General features: G+C 41.6%; 10 protein-coding genes across 10 annotated transcripts; 5 read left to right on the forward strand and 5 right to left on the reverse strand.

Moving 5' to 3' along the window:
• Nucleotides 1–575: 575 nt before the first annotated feature.
• On the reverse strand, nucleotides 576–1,038 carry K450DRAFT_234831 (uncharacterized protein). The gene has a single exon (XM_051587989.1). It carries the CDS (start codon nucleotides 869–871, stop codon nucleotides 584–586), a length of 288 nt encoding a protein of 95 aa, XP_051445845.1. The 5' UTR covers nucleotides 872–1,038; the 3' UTR covers nucleotides 576–583.
• Nucleotides 1,039–2,113: 1,075 nt separating this feature from the next.
• Nucleotides 2,114–3,105, forward strand: K450DRAFT_234834 (uncharacterized protein). The gene is made up of 3 exons (XM_051587990.1): nucleotides 2,114–2,188; nucleotides 2,269–2,778; nucleotides 2,827–3,105. Exons 1-3 carry the CDS (start codon nucleotides 2,150–2,152, stop codon nucleotides 2,917–2,919), a joined length of 642 nt encoding a protein of 213 aa, XP_051445846.1. The 5' UTR covers nucleotides 2,114–2,149; the 3' UTR covers nucleotides 2,920–3,105.
• A 506-nt stretch (nucleotides 3,106–3,611) lies between these two features.
• Nucleotides 3,612–4,592, reverse strand: K450DRAFT_234838 (uncharacterized protein). The gene is made up of 3 exons (XM_051587991.1): nucleotides 4,369–4,592; nucleotides 4,089–4,288; nucleotides 3,612–4,027 (listed from the first exon to the last, which is right to left on the reverse strand). The coding sequence occupies exons 1-3, from the start codon at nucleotides 4,374–4,376 to the stop codon at nucleotides 3,804–3,806; spliced, it is 432 nt and encodes a 143-aa protein (XP_051445847.1). The 5' UTR covers nucleotides 4,377–4,592; the 3' UTR covers nucleotides 3,612–3,803.
• Nucleotides 4,328–5,201, forward strand: K450DRAFT_234845 (uncharacterized protein). Its single transcript, XM_051587992.1, has 5 exons — nucleotides 4,328–4,390; nucleotides 4,477–4,500; nucleotides 4,565–4,701; nucleotides 4,762–4,828; nucleotides 4,898–5,201. Exons 1-5 carry the CDS (start codon nucleotides 4,375–4,377, stop codon nucleotides 5,056–5,058), a joined length of 405 nt encoding a protein of 134 aa, XP_051445848.1. The 5' UTR covers nucleotides 4,328–4,374; the 3' UTR covers nucleotides 5,059–5,201.
• Nucleotides 5,202–7,059: 1,858 nt separating this feature from the next.
• Nucleotides 7,060–8,587, forward strand: K450DRAFT_234853 (uncharacterized protein). Its single transcript, XM_051587993.1, has 7 exons — nucleotides 7,060–7,300; nucleotides 7,376–7,417; nucleotides 7,488–7,499; nucleotides 7,564–7,844; nucleotides 7,918–8,007; nucleotides 8,081–8,098; nucleotides 8,170–8,587. Exons 1-7 carry the CDS (start codon nucleotides 7,113–7,115, stop codon nucleotides 8,442–8,444), a joined length of 906 nt encoding a protein of 301 aa, XP_051445849.1. The 5' UTR covers nucleotides 7,060–7,112; the 3' UTR covers nucleotides 8,445–8,587.
• A 967-nt stretch (nucleotides 8,588–9,554) lies between these two features.
• On the forward strand, nucleotides 9,555–11,974 carry K450DRAFT_234861 (uncharacterized protein). Its single transcript, XM_051587994.1, has 8 exons — nucleotides 9,555–9,632; nucleotides 9,701–9,792; nucleotides 9,849–9,912; nucleotides 9,974–10,174; nucleotides 10,275–10,320; nucleotides 10,388–10,738; nucleotides 10,804–11,257; nucleotides 11,329–11,974. The coding sequence occupies exons 1-8, from the start codon at nucleotides 9,619–9,621 to the stop codon at nucleotides 11,742–11,744; spliced, it is 1,638 nt and encodes a 545-aa protein (XP_051445850.1). The 5' UTR covers nucleotides 9,555–9,618; the 3' UTR covers nucleotides 11,745–11,974.
• A 105-nt stretch (nucleotides 11,975–12,079) lies between these two features.
• Nucleotides 12,080–14,758, reverse strand: K450DRAFT_270628 (uncharacterized protein; the record flags this gene model as incomplete). Its single annotated transcript, XM_051592971.1, has 8 exons — nucleotides 12,080–12,214; nucleotides 12,283–12,489; nucleotides 12,566–12,736; nucleotides 12,800–13,150; nucleotides 13,227–13,743; nucleotides 13,807–14,395; nucleotides 14,481–14,525; nucleotides 14,602–14,758. The coding sequence occupies 8 exons, from the start codon at nucleotides 14,756–14,758 to the stop codon at nucleotides 12,080–12,082; spliced, it is 2,172 nt and encodes a 723-aa protein (XP_051445851.1).
• A 774-nt stretch (nucleotides 14,759–15,532) lies between these two features.
• Nucleotides 15,533–16,968, forward strand: K450DRAFT_234871 (uncharacterized protein). Its single transcript, XM_051587995.1, has 2 exons — nucleotides 15,533–16,476; nucleotides 16,544–16,968. Exons 1-2 carry the CDS (start codon nucleotides 15,558–15,560, stop codon nucleotides 16,726–16,728), a joined length of 1,104 nt encoding a protein of 367 aa, XP_051445852.1. The 5' UTR covers nucleotides 15,533–15,557; the 3' UTR covers nucleotides 16,729–16,968.
• K450DRAFT_186597 (uncharacterized protein) lies at nucleotides 16,794–18,613 on the reverse strand. The gene is made up of 5 exons (XM_051584427.1): nucleotides 18,460–18,613; nucleotides 18,384–18,398; nucleotides 17,954–18,315; nucleotides 17,605–17,875; nucleotides 16,794–17,531 (listed from the first exon to the last, which is right to left on the reverse strand). Exons 1-5 carry the CDS (start codon nucleotides 18,529–18,531, stop codon nucleotides 17,013–17,015), a joined length of 1,239 nt encoding a protein of 412 aa, XP_051445853.1. The 5' UTR covers nucleotides 18,532–18,613; the 3' UTR covers nucleotides 16,794–17,012.
• A 95-nt stretch (nucleotides 18,614–18,708) lies between these two features.
• Nucleotides 18,709–20,561, reverse strand: K450DRAFT_234878 (uncharacterized protein). Its single transcript, XM_051587996.1, has 5 exons — nucleotides 20,202–20,561; nucleotides 19,737–20,141; nucleotides 19,531–19,673; nucleotides 19,298–19,466; nucleotides 18,709–19,236 (listed from the first exon to the last, which is right to left on the reverse strand). The coding sequence occupies exons 1-5, from the start codon at nucleotides 20,499–20,501 to the stop codon at nucleotides 18,853–18,855; spliced, it is 1,401 nt and encodes a 466-aa protein (XP_051445854.1). The 5' UTR covers nucleotides 20,502–20,561; the 3' UTR covers nucleotides 18,709–18,852.
• Nucleotides 20,562–20,639: the final 78 nt, after the last annotated feature.

Below are 20,639 nucleotides of genomic sequence, written 5' to 3' on the forward strand. Positions count from 1 at the left end.
GTGCCCAGACTTTTTTGGATCAGAGCAAATTTGTGCGGCTCAAGCTGAGTTCATTTTTCGCTCGTCGTGCCATACCTTGCAAATCGTACATGCGATCCAGGGGAGTTCATCTTGTATTTATTCAGAACTACCTGATCATGTACAAAATAAGGGTATTTCATTTTGTAGCTTTATAGCTATGTTAGTTCAAAGAAGTATGCTCGCAAGAAATCCCGTTTCGAACCTAACAAGTCAAATCAACTAGATGTGAACGGAAAACTATAAGTTTCTACCCAAACCCTTCGTTATAGTAAGGCTTTTAATACACATCCATTACCCACATTGACAGGTAAGCGGTCACATATGAGCTTAATCGAATGTCAGTATCTCATAATATCTTCTCATATCAGGGTGTTTCATATCCAAAGGTATGTAGATGGCTAGCTTACAATGCTGTACATTCATTTATGATTGCACACCACAAAGGATTTTGTGATTCACTTTCTTAGCTTATTTCTTTTTTTGTTTTATTTCTTATGTAGGCTAATGGCTCAAAAACAAACACGAATTAATGAAATACAGTGCTGAACAGGAGGATGATAATTTATCGAGTCTTGGACAGTTCTTTTTTCTTGCGAGCAGCGTCTTCTTTAGCTAATCGCTCGCTTTCCTTTTGTCGAGCAGCTTCTTCACGCTGCTTTCGTATAATAGCTAATCTAGCAAGATCAGCTCTTGCTTGCTCTGTTTTGCCAGCCTGATGCAATTTCCAGTATCGTGCTCTAGCCTCTGCCTTCTCTGCTTCTTCGCGCTCACGTCTACTCAGCGTGCGTGGTTCGGATGTATCGATACTCTTTGTGCTTCTAGTGCTCTTAGCTTTACTTGCATTGGCCATATCGTCTGCATTGGGATTTGCAGGCTGTTTGACATATTGACGGCTTAATTGCACATTAAAGACAAAGTTCTAGTACAAAAGATAGATCACTTACAATATCCGCTTCGTCATCCTCTTCATCATCATCGGCTTCGTCATTCTGTTTCGAGGTACCTTCTTTCACCTTTTGCTTGTTATCTGTGTCCAACTCGTCGTCGCTTCCGGATTCCTCTTCCTCAGAGCTGTCATCTGAATCGCTGTCATCACCATTACGGTTATTTCGTGCCTAAATCAATTCCAACCAAAAAAAAAAAAACATGAGTCCAATTGCACTTGTGACTTTGGCTTGACTTGATATTCAAACATACCTCCCACATTCCAGGTTTATCTTCAGGTGCAGCAGCAGCATCCGAGCCACGCCACATGTCTCGAGAAAAATGCTTTCTACCACCACGTTGTGGCCTGAAGATCAAAGCGTCAATCACTACAGATCCAATCGAGATCAAGTACTGTGCCCAACTTACTTGTTGCTCTTAGCACCACGATTAGATTTGCCTTTTCCTCCGATCGCCATTAGAAGTGTAAGTGTTGAAATTCAAGCGATTGATTCTGGACTTTAAAATTAATTGAAAAAGAAACAAATGCCCAGAAATTTATACCTACGCTTTTGGATGTACTGCGACAGCTGGATTATAGGCCGCAGTCGATTGATGTACATCAATTTCCAATATCGCCACGGCTTTAAATTGCCATTCGTGGACTAAACCTATTCATATCATCACATCTTCCAGTTACTGAAATCGTGCAACAAATAATGTTTATCCCTTGGTGTCGTTGGATCAAAATGCCTTGGTCAAACTTTGTTAACAAGAGAGCAAGGCTTACAACTTGGTGACTTGTGTTCATACTGTGGTTGACTTCACTACGGCTTGGATGTGGTAATAGATCTCTGAGCCGCGCTTTCATTAGCTAGGGTTTTTGTGATAACTCGCCTTTTTTGTAATTCTTGTTCTGCGGGAAGGAAGGGTGGGCAGCTACCACATCCTCGCATTCATTCGTCAACTTCTACAGTGAAATTTGGAGTTTGAATTGTAAACGTGTTGTTGCTCATGTTAACTATATCCTAATAATCAAACCACATATCCATCTATCGGTCTCTGCTACTCTTGGATGGCAAGTCGATTTTTTAGAGCCTTTTTATGAGAAATGTACCGACTTTATAAGCGTGGCTGACATCACATGAACCCCTCCAGGCAAGATCGACTCACATTCCTCTCTTTTCCCTCTCCGCATCTTATTATGACTCCCAAACAACCTAGCGAGGCTGTAAAGCAAGAAGTAAACACGCTTGTATTTCGCGTTATGACGCGTTACCAAAGTTATTGACTCGCGTTCTAACATCTGTCAATTCTATCTAGTTAACTGCTGCACTGGAAACGGCAGCAAAGAACCTACAAGAAGCCTGTGACCTGCTGAAGAAGTTCGGTTCTTTGGAGTTTGAGTCGGAAGACACCAAAGAAGATGCTAAGAAGAAGCGCAAGCATAAAGAGAAGGATCCAAATGCACCTAAACGACCTGTCAGTAGCTACTTATATTTCTGCAACGACCGAAGGGCTCACATAAAGAAGGAACAACCTTCGATAGATCCAAAGGAAATGGTGAGTTTGCTGGGTAAAGAGTGGCAGGCACTGGACGAAGCCGCCAGAAAACAGTGGGAGCGCAAAGCGAGCGAAGACAAGGAGCGTTATCAGAAGCAACTTGAAGTATACAAATCTGGTCAAGATTCTGGTATTCCAATTGAAGAAGATCACTCCGAGGAACCTCCCAGTAAACCCAAGAAAGCTAAGGTAGAAGCTAAGGCAAAGGAGACGAAGGCAGAGAAGAAGGAGGAGGCTACTAGCGATGAAGGCGAGGAAAAAGAAGAGAAGGTCCATAAGAAGCACAAAAAGTCAAAGAAGACATCAGAAGAGAAGAAGGAGCACAAAAAGGACAAAGCATCAAATGGCGAAAAGAAATCCAAGAAAGACAAGGAGAAGAAAAAGTCTAAGAAATCCAAGGACGAAGAGTGATTGAAGATAATTCAGTGTTCCTCTCATAAAGCTTCAACCAACCACCTACCCGCAGACCACTGTGAGCCACCTCCAATCTATTACAAAGCAGGAGCCAGTTTACGGCAACAAAATTTTGCCACAATCGTTTAACTTTTTTTTTGATCTGTATTAACGTTCGTCAATTCGATAAAATCTTGTAATCTCCACCGCGGGATCTGGAAAGTCGAATGTTGTGTTCCCGGATGTTGTGTTAGTGCCTATGAGATGTTGGAATTCAATAATATGTAGTTGCTTGTCTTGGTCCACTCTCTAGCACCTGTCTTCCGTATGGTGTTGAAATTTCTCAAGGCACTTCGTTGCGGTGAGCCGCCAAAATTGCTTCAACAAGATTATAAATCATCATTGAACAGCAAGATGGTTGGCATATTACTGTACGTTTGGCTGATCGATCTGGTTATATGTAATCCTTTTAATGCATGAAAGAATTTGATAAACGCCGCTGATATTTTTATCTGTAATGAGCTTGGTCTTTTCTGATGTGTTCATCTTTTCACGCTCATGATATCGCAACTTCAAAAAGGCAATATATATACCAGTGTTTCAATATTAGCGCGGAATCCAGCAAACCAACTCTCATGTTTTGGCTAATCAAGCCGGTAATAACCTCAGCTGGTCCTTGCAAAACGTTACTTTAGACATGGCTTTAACAAGGTATTATTACCTGGGAATATTCTAAGCGGCGGCCTACATTTTTAAAATCCTACAGTCGTTTTATTCTTATTTTCTAGTACTGTAGATGTCAAAAGTACAAATGCGAGAAAATGCATATAGATCGGTCTACATTGGCGAGAAGAGCTATGACAGTTGCTCTTTGTCATCTTCTAGCACTTGATATATACTACCTAAACACCTCCCGCCAATGGGTCATACTCATTGTCATCTGCTCTTTGTCTTGTACGCCAAAAGCTTGGAAAGCAACAGGACCACATATGTCTGACTATACGTGAGAAGTACTGGTACTGGCCAGCCAATGTACCAATCGTGACAATTAAAACTGAATAGATAGGAAGCGTACAGAGGATGAAGACCATTCTATAGGGATACCATGGCGCATGCTTGAATGTCCCTGCAAGTGAAGCATTATGACATATTCATTTCTTTGTGCTGTATCAGTTGAAAAAACGTACCGTCCATTCTCAAGACGTTGTGCACGAACAGGCTTGTAAGACGAACGCTTAAAGATCCGGTTATGGAGAAGACGACAAGCCGTATAAACCATATAAGCCAAAAACGAGGTTGCTTCAGCTTCTCTCTTAAAGTTGATTCCTGGTTCTGGTCTGTGATTTCACGTCCAGTAAGTGGTTCTTGTTCGTCTGGAATCGGCATGCTGTACTGTGTGTTAAAAGGGGAGCTCCATTTTTTGTCAAAAAAATCAAGCTCAGTTGAAAATCGGCCGTCCAAGGGTACCTGTCCATGTCCGCGATTCTGCGTAAGTGCAATCAATCTGCATAAATGCCGTCAACGCTGTTACAATTGGCAATGCCGTATGCAAACTAATTCGTAACTATTATCTAGAGTACGCTCTGGGTTTCGCATTGGGTAAGCCGGAATACACTGCAGGTTTACCTTTCTGTACACGATCGACTGACTTACGAATAACTAGTTGGGTTATGTTGGGGCTCATCCAACCCGTTCATCAAGAGAGGAAGTGAAGGGCTAGAGGCTGTGTCTAAGAAATATCCTGAAGGCGGATTTCGTAGGTGGAGAGCTGAGATGGTTTATTTGTTCACGCGATGGCAGGTACGATAACTGGCTGGTGAGAAGGATATAATTGTTCAGTTCTTAGCTTACCCGCCACAGTATGTGTTGCCATTAGTAATTAATCTCAGTGGATCAGCAGCTTATTACTATACTCTTGGAAAAGCAGGTAAATAAAGACAAGAAAGTTTCAAATTAGAGCCGAGAATCGTTGTTAATTGCTTATTGATTTGGTCAGATTTATCATTGGCGGTGCCTATAACTAATTCCGTCACCTTCATATTTACGTTACTGACTGGCAAACTACTCGGTGAGCGCGTTGGAGGTGTAGACGCATGGGCCGGAATATTTATGATCATCCTAGGAATTCTCATTTGCGTTAGTAGCAGACTAGAATAGAGGAAACCTTATAACCATGGCCATTGGTCTGGACCTTATTGTACAGTAGTAACGAAGGTTCAGTGTCACTCTACCGCTTAAGTAGCCAATATATTCAGTACTCAGCACATTTACCATATAAGACTTATAATGAGCCAAATGCCTTACAAAACGTACGAGCCATCATGGCCATAGTAATTTACGTTGTTCCATAATTTAGGAACAATGATAAATCTTGCCATTTTCCAGCAAAGGTTTCGACGCTATGAAACGGATAGGTATGCCGCATGATTAGCTGCCAGGAACCATGTCATGTCTTAAAGCGATGTTGGTACAGTTAAATTTAACTCGAACACAGAAATTGAGAGCTATTTTTTGCCCAAAAAATACGTTAAGAGACCGGTACAGGCTCCATATCTTTTTCCGCTTATAGAGTCTTGGGAAAAAGTTTTCCACAAAATTTCTATTGTGCGCAGCAGTCTTTTGGTTGAGAAGGCAACTCATACTGGAGCAAGCGGCGATCATTTATTATTGTCATCAAATGATTCTATGTGATTGAAGTTGCAAATGGCTCCCAAACGAACCAAAATATTTGGGCAAGGTAGCAATTGCATCCACGTGTGTACCAAGATAATGCTCCATAGAAACGTTCTATTTTTGCCTCTTTTGTTCTTTTTTGTACTCTGTACGATGGGAATTTTGCTTACCGCAGGAAGATAACGCTGTGAAAAATAATGCATTGAAAGAGCGCGGAATCAATCTCAATTAGTTAATTATAAAATTTTCTAAATATGCATCTTTTTTACGCCTATTTCCATTGCTTTGTTTGTGCGTTTTATCTTTGCAGCAGCTAAAGCGAAGATCACTTATGGTCTGGTGGAACCGTCAAACCATGATTTCACTGGTAAGGCAACGCCACCACGAAGTCTTTGAACATATTCGGAGTATGGTCAGTTGTAACCCAGTGCCCCGCTATGCAACACAAACGATCATTGGCAAATCGTATTTAAAGCAAACCAAAATCCCCATTGTTACAGTAGCAATCCCTTTCGACGGTCTTCACACATTATGAGACTCCAGAATCTCGCTCTTTTTGCAGTCCTTCTAGCTGCAACTGCTAATGCAGTTCCCCACAGCAAGCGCGCTACCTGCAAAACCGACGATGGTGAGCACGCACCATAGACCCTGCTGTTGCCACTTAGCCAACATAATTAACATAAACATTCACCACATCAACAGACTGTCCTGGAGTCACTTGCTGCAACTTGAACACCAACCTTTGTGTTAACGACCCTAACGGTACCATATGTGATATTGCTCCCACCAAGGTAAAGTAGATATTTTGGATTCATGATTAGAGTTTAATACATTGTAAAAGTCATCTTCTAATTCTCTTGCTGTCTATTTAGACCACTACTAAGGCTACCACTACTAAGGCTACCACCACCAAGGCAACGTAAGTGACATTCCTCTATATATTTCTTGATTAAACGAAGAGGAACTAATCACTTTGTTATATACAGCACGACCAAGTAAGCTAAATAAAAAAAGATGAGCGACAACTCTTGTGCTATCGTTAACGTCTTTCATAGAACAACTGCTGCGGCTACTTCTACTGCTGCTTGCACCACTGACGATGATTGTCCTGGAGTAACATGCTGCAACCTTAACACCAACACCTGTGTCAATGACCCCAATAATACTATCTGCGATATTCCTCCTACTACTAAGGTAAGCGACCTATATAGACAATGCCAAGTTTTGTTGGAAAAACGATATTAGGAAGCACACTTTACATTTTACGTCAACCAGTACAGTATACTTAACTTTATTGCTGTTGACAGATTACCACCACCAAGTCTTCTACTACTACCAAGTCTTCTACTACTACCAAGCCTACCACCACAACTACTACCACAACCAAGGCTACTACCACTACTAAGACTACGTAAGTTCGCATAATCATCATACCAGAAAAATGTATACTGAACTTGAACACTAACCTATCACCAAAATTTTTTCAGGACCACTACAAAGTAAGATTTACTGAGAGGACATTTATACAAATGTAGCTCATGTTAACCTCAACTTGCAATAGGACTACTACTGCAAGCCCCACTGCTACTGGAGTTTCTTGCAGCACTGATGATGACTGCCCTGGTGTTACTTGCTGCAACCTTAACACTAACAAGTGCGTTAACGATCCCAACGGTACCATTTGCGACATTCCACCTACCAAGACTATCACCACCACCAAGCCTACGTAAGAATATTATATATGCAAAAGAAGCCTGCAGTATTGAATCGCTGACATTATGTCCTCCTTACCCATGCACAGCACCACCACTAAGGCCACTACCACCACTAAGACCACTACCAAGTAAGTACTGTAAACAGATCAGCCATACTGGCTTCACAATTAACTAAAACACATCCCTCTCTCTTTACAGAACCACTACCACGTATGTGCTCGAGGACATGCTTTCTTTTATAAACCTGCCAAATAACCTAGAATTTCAATTTTAGAACGGCTACTGGTAATGAGCCATCTCACTTGACCGCTGTAGTTAATGCAGATACTCTCTGCTTTTTCTTGCCACCCAGCTCCGGTGGTGATATCGCCGACTCCGAAAAGACTGCTGTTGCTTTCTGTGAGTCTGCTTCAGATGCCCCTGGTGCTAAGGCATTCCCATCCGGTTTCATCACAAGCTCTCACTACAAAGCTGCAACTGGAACTGCTGCTTATGTGCAATATACCGGTACCATTAACCCAAGCACTTATGGCTTGAAAAGCACGGATGAAGGTGGTGAGTGTAACGTAACATTTCTGTATATTTGAATACAAAGACATTCTAATTAGGAGCCCTCACTGTTTGCTAGGTCAATACGATAACCATGGTTCAGGCAGCCCTCCTGGAAGCGTTTGCGCTGGTTATCCCTACTATGTCAACCTTGTTGAACCTGCTGAAAGTAAGTTCTGGTTGCACACCAACGCCTTATATCAATTTTCAGTACTGACAAGCAATTTATTCATTACCTACAGAGGATTATTGTATTAGATGTAAGTTAAATCACTAGTCGATTGCATTCAAGCATTATGATGCGACACCCAAACTAACACTTACAAATTAGGCTGCCAAAACTCCGCTGACTGTCCCACTGGTCGTTCCTCCGCTGGATGCCAATCTATCGTTCCAGGCACCTACTCTGTCGTGCTTGAGCTTGATTCGCCTTTGACCAGCACTAACGGAAGCACTAAGTCTGCCGTTGCTTTGGCTGCCACGAACAAGAAGGTCATCTGGACTCCCCCCACTCGCCAGGAATACAACAGCAACGCCACCTTGAGAGCTGCTCTCAAGAAGACCGTTTTCCCTCTTGGTGTTGGTTTAGATAAACCGCAAAACTAAAGAAAGTCACTTTTATAGTTTAAAGATCGTGAATTCTCAAAAGACGATAATTCGTGCAATCCGTTCGCAAATACTAATAAAAGAGGAACATTTGAATCCTTAATGTACGATTAAACGTACAATATTACATATTTGTAAATACATGTTGCTTTTTCTGGTACTTCTAAGAAATTCCCTATATGTATTTGGTCAATGTACGTATAAACGTACAACCTCAAATTTAATGTCGAAGCCAATAGTGTGCTACGACCTTCTAAGTTTACTCGAAAGTTCAGTTTGAATGTTCACAGCCCTGGGAATATCACCGTACCTTACGCAATCTCAAAAACTTTGTTTGCGCGTAACTTTAGATAAGAAGGAAGATTTAGTAGGAAGATTTAGTTCGGAACTTCACAGCCAGACCCGAGATCATCAACTACAGATAACCCTATTCAGCACCTAGATCTTTGTTTATTTTGCAGTGATAGTGGCAACGCGGTAGAAAAATGGTTTCGAATTTACTCCCCTCTTATAGATCCAAAATGTGTAGCGTTGCTTTTGTAGCTTTGGCCCCCACTGTGATAAATACTTGGGTGGGCAGCGTGGAGCAGTCGTTTATAGTTCGAGTTGTCATTCTCAGTTATCTAAGACTCCGAAGAGCCGGCACCGCTTACCCCAGCCCCTCACTCTATCAGCGCTGAAGAAGGACGAATAGATGGCTGTTTTGAGATACGTGCAATAAACAGCTCACTATCATGCATCAGTTTCTATTTTTCCACAGTCTCCCATAGTTTCCGGTATGGTTTCGTGTGAAACTTATGGTTGTTTAATTAGCTTTACTAAAAGATCCGAACCAACGGGGTAAGATCAAAAGGAGCTGTGATGGCAATAGTAAATCTCTTGCACCACATCGAATCTTTGATATCCTCGCAAAAAATACACTTTACCTTTAGAAGTGGTGATTTGTAGTAGGTATAACCATTATATCGTTTCTACCCTACCTTCCTATTAGTCTCATAGTATCAGCGTTGTGCGATTCACGTGAGCCAGATTACTAAATACGGGCATCATCGGAATTTGGTATTTTCTTATCAGTAGCATTTAGCCCGCCATTACTTTCCTTTCTGGATTAGCAACTTTAACAAACATATAAAAGCTCTGCGCTGACGTTCTGGAATGAGGTGCATTCACTATCATGAATTTAAAAACGTAAACCTATTATCTTTTATTTTTTAGCCTCCAATGGTTTGCAGCTCGACTAACGATCTAGCATTCAGCATATTAGAAAAGCTTGAGGTACCGGACGATGCAGAGAACGTAGGGGAGCGATCTATGTGGACCAATGCTGATCTTGCTCCAGTGCCTCATGGTAAAGTATTTGGACATAGAAGATATCCACAGTGAACATGTGCTGACAAGCCTTAGATCGCAGAACCTGGACAGCATGGAACTACGTTGCTTATTGGATCGCTGATTGTCTTAACGTCAAGTAAGTATATATTGTTAGTTGTCTGAGCCGGGGTCACTGTAAATAACTGTTGATAAATTAGCACATGGATGATTGCTGGATCGCTTATAGCTACAGGCATGACCTGGTGGCAAGCACTGATTTCCGTAGCTGTTGGCTATGGCATTTGTGCTGTTGTGTTGGTCCTCAACGGCATTTCTGGAGCAGAATACCATGTTGGATTTCCAGTTATCTGCAGATCATCTTTCGGCCTTGCCGGGTCTTTCATTCCTGTTCTGAACCGGTAAGTAATGCTTCTCCGGGGTTCGCTCGACTGAACCATATTTTTGTTCTCAAAGTAGAGTTTCTTATCATGACTTACTTTTTTTGGAAACCATGAATAGCGTTATTATGGCGTGTGTCTGGTATGGCGTCCAAGCTTGGATTGGCGTAAGTAATGATCTATTACGTGTGAGAAAGTATCTAGCCAAAATATTCTTCTAACAATCTTAAATAGGGAGAGTGTGTGTACCAAATGTTACGTGCCATCGCACCAAGTATAGATAACGTTCCAAATACCTTCCCCGACTCCAGTGGTACCACCACAAAAGCTTTCATCGGCTTTATCGTGTTTTGGTTTGTTTCCCTGTTCGCAATTTGGGTCCCCGTTGATCGCATCAGACATCTTTTTACTGTCAAATCCATTTTGCTGCCTATTGCTGCTTTCTCCCTGTTCATATGGTCTATCGTAAGAGCCCATGGTCTCGGTCCCATCATCAGCCAACCCGCTACATTTACATCATCAGATCAAGCTGCCTGGGCCATCATTAATGGAATCACCGGTTGTATGGGCAACATGGCCGCTTTGGTACGTAACGAAGCTGATTTGTTCTTCGCCGTTCAATATATAGGACTAACATGTTACTATCTTAGATTATCAATACACCAGATTTTACTCGATACGCAAGAAAACCCAGTGATATCTATTACTCACAACTGGTTACCATGCCTGTTGGCTTCTTCATTACTTCGTTCATTGGTGTGGTTGTAACATCCTCTGCTCAATATATCTATGGTGAAGCAATTTGGGATCCTCTTCAGTTACTGGAAAAGATCGATAGCCGACCGGCTGTATTTTTCATCGCCTTGGCTTTTGCGCTCGCTACTTTGGCTACCAACTTGTGCGCCAATTCTATTCCCGCTGGTGCTGATATGTCAGCTTTGCTCCCTCGGTATATCAACATTCGTCGTGGTGGTTATGTTTGCGCCATCATTGGTATTTGTATCACACCATGGAAGCTCTTGTCAGGTGCTAGCAACTTCTTAAACTTCTTGAGTGCCTATGCTGTTTTCCTTGGCCCCATTTGCGGCGTGATGGTTGTTGATTGTAAGATATCTATTGACTTGATTCGTCATCTCGCATAACAGCATTGAACCTAACAACTCTTTGTCATTTAGATTTCTTGGTCAAGCGAAGACATTTGATCGTTCAAGATCTTTACAATCCAGATGGCATTTACTGGTACACATGGGGTATCAACTGGCGTGGTTATGCTGGATATATTGGTGGTATTGCCCCCAATTTGCCTGGTTTCATCGGTGCTATGGGCTATGAAGTTCCCATCGGTGCTACTAGACTCTATTCCTTTGCTTGGATTTTGGGCTTCCTAGTTGGTGGTATCATCTACTATGTTTGTAACTTGCTGTTCCCTTGCAAGTGGATTATCGAAGAACGACGCAAGGAGGTCCGATATGATGTTGAGGACAAGCCCGGAGCCAGGGCTAACGACCCCACCCGTGAACAACGACTGAGTAATCCCCCTAGCGATTGGTCTGTTCATGATAGTGAAAAATCGGCAGAGCGAAATGAGTGATTGCTGGAAAATCCATTTTGTATGCCTGGACGGCACTGATACCTCTTTTTTTTTTTTAATCGTGTATAGTGTAACATCAATAACCTTTTGTAATTACCTGTTATTTGACTCTCATTCTGAGATGTGTCATCTGGATATACATCTAATCATGTCCACCTTATTTTCAACAACTTCAACCAATTTGTAAAAAAATAAATTTACTGTCATGCTTGATGAATTTATTCCACCAATGCCTTTACAATATCGTTTGCGCTCAAACGAATACATCGCCGGCTGTTTCAATCTCTGCGTTCACACAGCTCCATCATATAGTACATTATAACTTGGCATCAACTTTACCAAACACGGCATTTCTTCTCTGGGTTCATCGGTGCACCAGTAGGGCAATTGAACGCTTTTGCGAACTCAATCGAATTTTGGATGGCGCCATTTACTCGCCACTGGGGTGGCGGATGTGGATCAGTACTCATCTGTTGAAAGTTGTTCGAAAAATTACATTTAATGAGAAAGATTCAACTTCAGAAGACAATAAACTTACTCGCATAGCAGCATACTCTGGTCTTATCTTGGAGCACCAAATCTGACCAAAGCTCATAAAAAAGAGTTGTTCTGCGGAGTATCCGCCTAAAGTTTCCAGGCTTTGATATTTGGTTCCCGTTCGCTGGGCGTCTTTCAGGCTGTTCTGCCACGCATTATATGATATCTGTAGCCCACCGTTATCAGCTAAGATTTCCCCACTCTCAAACTGGAATTTGAATATGCAAAACATTGTGTAAGTTGGAAAGTTGCTAACGGTGAAAGGAAATAGATTAGATGCATACATCACCATTGAGGCGAAGAGATGTATTCTCAGGTCCATTGATAGTGAAGTTGGAGTACTGATCAATGAAACACTGTGCTCTCTCCAGGTACTGTCGTTCTGTGTCTTTCGTCCACCATGACCTGAATTTTCCATCTCCATCGAAAAGTCTACCTGATGTGTCAAAACCGTGCTATCCGAATGCTCATTAGTAAATGAAGCATGTCATAAGGAATGGCGTCACTAAATCACTCACAGTTAATTCATGTCCAATGACAGCACCAATGGCACCGAAATTCATATTGTCAGAGTTGAGCACATTGTAGAAAGGTGGCTGTAAGATACCGGCAGGGAATACAATCTCATTCACAAGTGGATCGTAATAAGCGTTGACTTGATATGGATGCAACTGCCAAACTTGCTTGTCGACTTTTTGGCCTTGTAGCTCCCATGTCTTCCTAGCTGACCATTGACGGTAAGAGATGTAATTTTCAAAAAAAAGTTCGGGCGTCACTGTGACAGATTGGTAATACGCATCTAGAGAGGCGGGTGACATAACATCTGGGCTGGATGTTCCGTATCCAATTTTTTGAACTATTTTGTGAAGCTAGCACAAAGCGAAAATAACAAAATCAACATGTTGGAAAGTTGATCAATGACTTCAAAAATCTCAAATAACCAACCTTGTCTAATGCTACAGTCCTGGTGACATTGTCAAAAAAATCAAGTTGCATGATGCTCTGTTCTAACGATTCCCGCAGGCGGTTGACCAATTCATTAACCGAGTCTTTGGCAGCTTGACTGAATTTGGTCAAGATATAGAATCGACCAACTATCTGACCAAGTACCGTATTGGTGTTCTGTATGCACAACTCTTTTCGTGACGGTGATGTCTTTCCACCTGATATGTGTAGAGTCATGTTCTTAAGTGGTGTACTCAAATCCGAAGAGAGTGCTCCGATTACTGAGAGGATTAAGGTGTTCATAAAATGGTACTGAATTGTCATAATGTCAGTTTTGGCGATTAGTGTCGACATAAGCTGAATATAAGATGGAGATGTGATCACTAGGTTGTCGATTGGGTGCTCATTTTGGCGCAGTAATGAAATCAGCAGATTCCAATCTATCATAGGGGCCATCTCATTGAGCTTGATGACTGTAACAGGATTATATATAGACTCAGGATTGGAAAGTTCTTGCCTAACATGATAAAATATATTAGAAGGAAGAGTAGACGAGATCGAAAAGAGTTAATACACTTACGATGAATTGCTAATGAGAGATAATTGTTTTTCAAAATTGACAGCCCTTGCAACCGAACGATACATATCGTTCTCTGAGTTCACGCCGGGAAGTTGAAAGTTTTGTGATATCTTGTGCCATGTTTCGGCTGCAACTTTTTCATACGCTTCCACAATTGAAGAATCGTTATATCTCTCTTTAGTAGCCAATGTTAGTCCACTCTGGAGAACGTAAACGCCGTAGGTTTCTGGATGTGACATTTCTGAGTCCGCGGCGAATGTGAACAAAGGAGTTATATCAAATTGAATCAAGTAGGCAATGCCTTTAGTAATTGCTGCTCTGACATCTTCACGGTTATCTTCAAATATATTTCCAAGGGTCTCTAACAAAGGGTGAAGTGGAGTCGAGCCGCGGATTTCTATTAGAGGTTCGTTGAGGCAACTGTCATAATAGTTTTTTGCTTTCTTGAATATCTCTTCATCCGTGTGCACCTCACTGGCAGGGACTTTATTACTAGTGTTCTGCAGCTTCAGGTCACTATAGCCATTTTCGAGAATTTGTCGCAGAGATTCAGAGTTTCCCTTCGATAACGCTTCAAATGCTCCAATTTCTGAAGAAACATATTGGTTGATCCAAATTATGTGATGTTGAGTTTGAGGAATGTCTTTCGATCACATTGGTCATCATAAGCTTACCTAGTTGATTGTCAGGAATTTCGTACATCTTCGACCAAGCACCACCTATGAACAATTTTTGTGTTAACAATCAGCTCCTTTTAAAGAACATTAGGGACAATGTCTAAATGCTAAAGCATACAAGAGAATTGAAAGAAATCTTGACAGGGATCCATCAGTGTATCGATATTACTCAGTATGGAATCAGCAGTAGAAAGGCATTGTTGAGAGTGGCAACTGGTGGGCAGACATTGGGCAAGCCCCACTAGAAGCAGTAAGGATGAAAAAGCTGTGAGCATGGAAGCATGTTTCAATGAAGCTGAAAAGAAACTGAATTTTTGAAATTGGGTCACAATTTATATAACTGTAGTCAGTAAGCTGACAAGCAAAGGAACATGAAATAATACGCTAAATGTGGATTGATAATTGAATCCACAACAAATCTTACAATGGCACGGATACGGAACCAATCGGCTTACAACCTTTTCAGAATATATGTGTTGTGCGCGATGAATGGAATTCGAAGCAAGCAATGCTGACCATTATTTCTGTAAATTAAATACCAAAGCATTTCTTATGAAGCGTTTTTGTTCATCCTGACCACTGTATTGAAAGGTCACCTTGAAATTTTGTAGAACTCACTTCATCATGAATTCAATTGAAATGAATGTAGTAGGAGTGAGCATAGATAAATTTATTGGGAAGATATCTACGCACTAGGAAGCAACGACAAGGAGTGTTGCCAGACGTTCATATCGGCGGATGGAAGGTACACTACGATGCATACAGTATTGCCTAGACATACTTCAGTTTATGGATCCATTTAACTTCAATCTACCGTTACTTTCAATAATTTCAATTAAATGGGAAGGGATTCACTTCAATATAAGCAAGGAACAATTGTCTACATGGTGTTTTTGCACGAACGGACTTGGAAATGGATTCAGGTTAAGGAGCTGAGCATTTCATTTGTAATTCGTATCCCGCTCGCTGGCAAGTCTTTTCAAAATACCAGCCAATCAGCGATTGCCATTTAACGAATTTAGCACTGCCTTTTGTCTTGAGTTCACTTTAACCTACCTTTTGTCTACCAACCTAATGTTACAGTTTACGCTGTGCGTACTTGGCATCTATGCCTGTTTCTTAACTTGGGGCGTGGTTCAGGAAAGAGTCAGCACAACACCATATGGCTCAGCTGAGGCACCTAACAAGTTCAAATACTTTGTGTTCCTCAATCTCGTTCAGTCGATTACAGCAGCTATTGTTGCATTCGGCTACCTCAAGATTTCTGGAAAGCAGACCAACCTCAGAACCTCACCGAACAGTTTATTATTCAAGTATGTACAAGTTGGTTTTCTCAGCTGTATAGGATCTCCATTTGGCTATGCTGCTTTAAAACACATTGACTACCCAACCATGATCTTGGGCAAATCTTGTAAATTGGTCCCGGTCATGTTGATGAACGTTGTCCTCTACCGTCGAAAGTTCCCGCTACACAAGTATGTATGCGTTGGTATGATTACAGCCGGTGTATCTATGTTCATGCTCTACCACCCTGTTGCCGAAAACAAAAAGGGAGCGGCTGCCAATTCGTTATGGGGACTGTTCCTATTGACAATGAACCTGGTTGTTGATGGCGTTATCAATGCCACTCAAGATCAAGTTTTCCACTCTTACAAAGGATTGGCGACTGGACAGCACATGATGTTCTACATGAACGCTATCGCTTCCTTGATATCAGGATGTTATCTGATGCTTAATCCTTACAACGATGAGTTCTGGCGGGCCCTGGATTTCTGTACCACACATCCTGCTGTTATTCGTGATATTGCACTATTTGGTCTATGCGGAGCTATTGGCCAGTGCTTCATTTTCTATTCTTTAGAAAGGTATGGCAGTCTCCGCCTCGTTACTGTCACAGTTACACGAAAGCTCTTCACGATGCTTTTAAGTGTGATTTGGTTCAAGCATGAACTTACTGCTGGTCAATGGGCAGGTGTTGCCTTGGTATTCATTTGTAAGTAATCGCATATATTACATCCTAGCCCGTTACTTCAGTTTTTGATTATTATTTTTTTTGGCAGCAATTGGTCTTGAGGCTTACATCAAGAAGAACAGCAACAGTGCCAAACCTACTGCTAACCAACCTCACAAATTAAAACCGTCCAACAACACCATAGCTCACAACGGCCTCAGTGCTCTAAATTCACAGACGCTTCGAGGCGGCCATTACAATTATCCTATATCCTCAGTGGACAAGTCAGCATAAAGCTGAATGGATTCACTTCCAATCATAGAACAATTTGATACCTCCTACATTTCAAAATCCCTTTTCAATCAAATCAAATAAATTTTTTTGTCGGTCGTGTGGATGATATGAACAACTCTAAGCAATTTAAAATAATGTACAGATAGCAGTACAGATGATATAAGTTCCTAATGAATAAGTACGTTCACCAATGTCAAAAGATCTGTGATACGCTCCAATACAATTTTTTTTTTTTAATTTTTGTTTCTACAGTGATTCTTTGTTAATACGCCTTTCTCCATTGTTTACTGCTGGGCACAATTGACTCCTCCTCTGGCATCTTCTTCATCTTCTTCGTCTTCGTCCCAAACGTTTGAGGCACGGCTCTTGGCACCAAACTGCTCCAAGTCGCCTTCTAACAGAGCACATTCATCTACAATGTCTGGCTTCTTGGTGGTGTCGACTGGCCTTGCTGGTAGAATGGACTCCATGGTCTTAACATGATCAACAGAAGTCCACATGTTTTCTGGGAATTCAACGTCGAACTGAAGGTAGAGATCACCAAGGTCATCCTGGCGCTTGAATGTTGGCATGCCTTCGTGAGGAATACGTCGAATATCTCCAGGCTTGATGACTTCGCCAGCTGGGTGAGTGACATGAATGCCGCGACCATCAAGATGCAAGGCAATGATCTTATCAAATCCAGCAAGAGCTTCGATCAAAGTGATTTTCACTCGGCAGAGGAGATCGTTACCGGATCTCTGGAAACGTTCATGCTCTTTCTGTTTGATAACAAGTATAATGTCTCCAGTTTCAACACCGGGCTATACCAAATAAAACAAGTATCGTTAGTTATCGGTAACTGGTAACCAACATCAAGTCAAAGTCATTACATACCTCTTGGTCACCTTCGCCTTTCATGACAATCTTTTGTCCATCGACCATACCCTTTTCGATGAAGATATCCAGAACCTTCTTTTCAGAAGTGACCTTTCTGCCTTTGCATTTCTTGCATTTGTCCTTGATAACTTCACCGCTACCACTGCAGTCTTGACAGGCAACTTGCATTTGCTGCACCATACCGGGACCAATTTGGCGCATAGCAACTTGGAAACCACGGCCCTTGCAAGTAACACATTTTTTAACAGCTCCAGTTTTGCCGCCTTTGCTATATTTCATACAGAAAACCGGTTAACAACAGCGTTTTACAGAGTCGCAGAAAAGCAATCATCGAGCGTAAACTTACCCTTGGCAATGTGAGCAAATGATGCTTCTCTCCATAGCAAGCTTGGTATGCTTTCCTTTATACAAATCTTCCAATGTCACTTGCAATGGGTGAACCATATCTTCTCCACGGCGGGGTCTTGAAGGACGCCCACCATAGCCACCACCGCCGCCAAACTCGAATCCTCCACCCATTCCACCAAAAAGATTTGCAAACAAGTCATCAGGGGACATGCCAAAGCCGCCTCCCATTTGTGGGCCATCGTCACCGAACCGATCGTATGCTTCTCTTTTTTCGGGATCTGAGAGTGTTTCGTACGCATGCGATATGTCCTTGAACATGTCACCGGCATCAGGGTTCTTATCAGGGTGATACTTCATGGCCTGTTGGAAGCATACGTATTAGTACTATTAGTGATGATTGCAAATCAAGCATGGATAGTCAACATTACAAGCTTTCTATATGCCTATAATACACAATATTAGTAGTCTTCTGGAGTCTCAAATTGCTTTTATTGAAAAACTTACCTTCTTGATTTCGGCATCGGAGCATGAAGGGTCTACGCCCAGTGTTTCGTAGTATTTGGTATCGACGACCATATTGTGTGTGAAGAAGGGAAGGTACAGAATTGGGGTCGAAAAATTGGTGCCATACAAGTCAAGAGACAGTCACAGAAGGAAGCTATTGTCGGTGTTTAAATTGAACTCAGGGATATGACGAACGGCCAATCACATAAAAATCTACTGTAGTTGAAAGGTATAACGAAGTAGATTTAGGCAGTGAGCATTTAGAAACCAATAACGGCTCGCTTAAATTACGTTTAGTGTCCAGAAAAAGCCATATAGTACTTAAGCTCGAGATAATTTGACTGGGGTTTCTTGTACATTACACAAATTATGGTTTCAAATAATGAATTATGGTTACTGAATTTCTAATGGTATCTTGGTTTTTTGAGGATTAGTTGAATTTTCTGTTTCCTCGATTGGAGTCATAATAGGCTTGTGAGTAGGAATAGATAAGTCATCCCTCTCAAATGGAGATTCCGAACGTCGCCTTTCCAGAACTTTCGATTCCAGTTTTTCGAGCTCTTCTAGTTCCTTCTCCAGCTCATCGTTGCTCAAATCATTATATTGCTTGTCCTGAAGTTCAGCCATACCGAGTTGAAGTGCGTCATCAATCTCTTGTTGATCAGCAAATGTCTCTTGAACTTTGTCCATTGTCATATCAATAGCATCCACATTAAGCTCAGAAGAAGATAGTACTGATTTGAGAGCATTCGCGCCCAGATCATAGGCCTGTACAATCTATAGGCATGATTTTAGTCTCTGAAATCAACAGAAGATACAATTAATTCTATCAACTCACCTGTGCATCGTTTTGAGAGCTTTCAATTTTGAACAAGATAGTATCCATTGCATCAAGATAATGCAACCTTTTCTCCAAAACCGCTTCTATCCGCTTCCTTTGTTTCAGTTTGTATAAAGCTTGCGGCTTTTGCTTCTTTGACAGACATTCTTTTGTATCAATGGTCAACCTAGAATACATCAAGTTGGTTAGAAATAGTTTTAACAACAGCCTGATACTTATATCACGCATACTTTGACATTGTAGCCTCAAGTTCATCAATTTGTGATTTTAAGGATTCCGATGTTTCCATAATAGACAGAATACCCTTGTCAGTTTCCGTTATTTCAACACTTTTCTTTTGAGCGACGGTTGCAGCATTAGCGAATTTGAGCATCTAAGAGATGAACCGTTCGTTAGCAACTTGGCTGTCATTACTAGTGATCTCCTGATAACTTACAATTTGTGCTCCATTTCCTCGGTTGATTTCAGCTATAGCAACTCCTTTTGAAGATTCTATGTAACGCAATAGCAACCAAATATCGGCATCGGTGAGTTCGCAATTGGGTATCAGCGATTTTGAATACCGTTTCCGAAACGTCTCATATGTCATCAAATGATCGGTGATGGATATAGCTTGTTTCTTCTGATGCTCTTCGCATACTTTGGTCGTCACCAGTTTCAATGTGGGCATAACGACGTACGCGCCAGATTGTTGCGACTGCTTGATAAAGGAAGCTGCATATCGTAATGGTCGGCCGATAAAAACAGAGAGTAAATATGATGACCATGGCCGACTAGAGAGCGCTCCTGCTTCTAACACCGACTCAACCGTTACTAGGTCTCCATCTTCAATCATATGTTCCTAAGCTGTGTTAAACTTATCGCTTACAACTATGATGTTCTTAGTGATCAATTCACTCACTGTTACGTTGTTGATGCCAAGAGGCTGTCCGTATTTTCCATACTCGAACGCTTTTTCCAAGCCATCCTGAGAGACAGCTAGAGTATATCCGTTGCAAGAAATCATGCCATCTCGGTTAGCTTGTAAGATGACTGTTCGCCAAAAGGATGCATTGGCCTCATAACCATATGAATTGGTCTCCTGTAACGAAGAGAAATCAGAGTACAATGAACTCAACCGTGAAGATCCTTTCTTGGGGTCAAATTCGGGGAATTTCGCTTGAAGGTAGGAAAGTAAGTCTTCATTGTTAGAGGTCGCCATGCAGTTTTACTCTTGATTTGGCTGTCGCTCTTGGAACGAACCGACTTTATGGATTGAGGTTGATGGTGTCTGCACGTGACAGTGAATTTGCAAAAAGCATAAAATTACCATGCTGCTCTACTAACCTCTTGAGGCTTT

This window comes from Umbelopsis ramanniana (genome assembly GCF_025399195.1).
Source record: "Umbelopsis ramanniana AG unplaced genomic scaffold K450scaffold_18, whole genome shotgun sequence".
In the NCBI taxonomy this organism is placed as follows: domain Eukaryota; kingdom Fungi; phylum Mucoromycota; class Umbelopsidomycetes; order Umbelopsidales; family Umbelopsidaceae; genus Umbelopsis; species Umbelopsis ramanniana.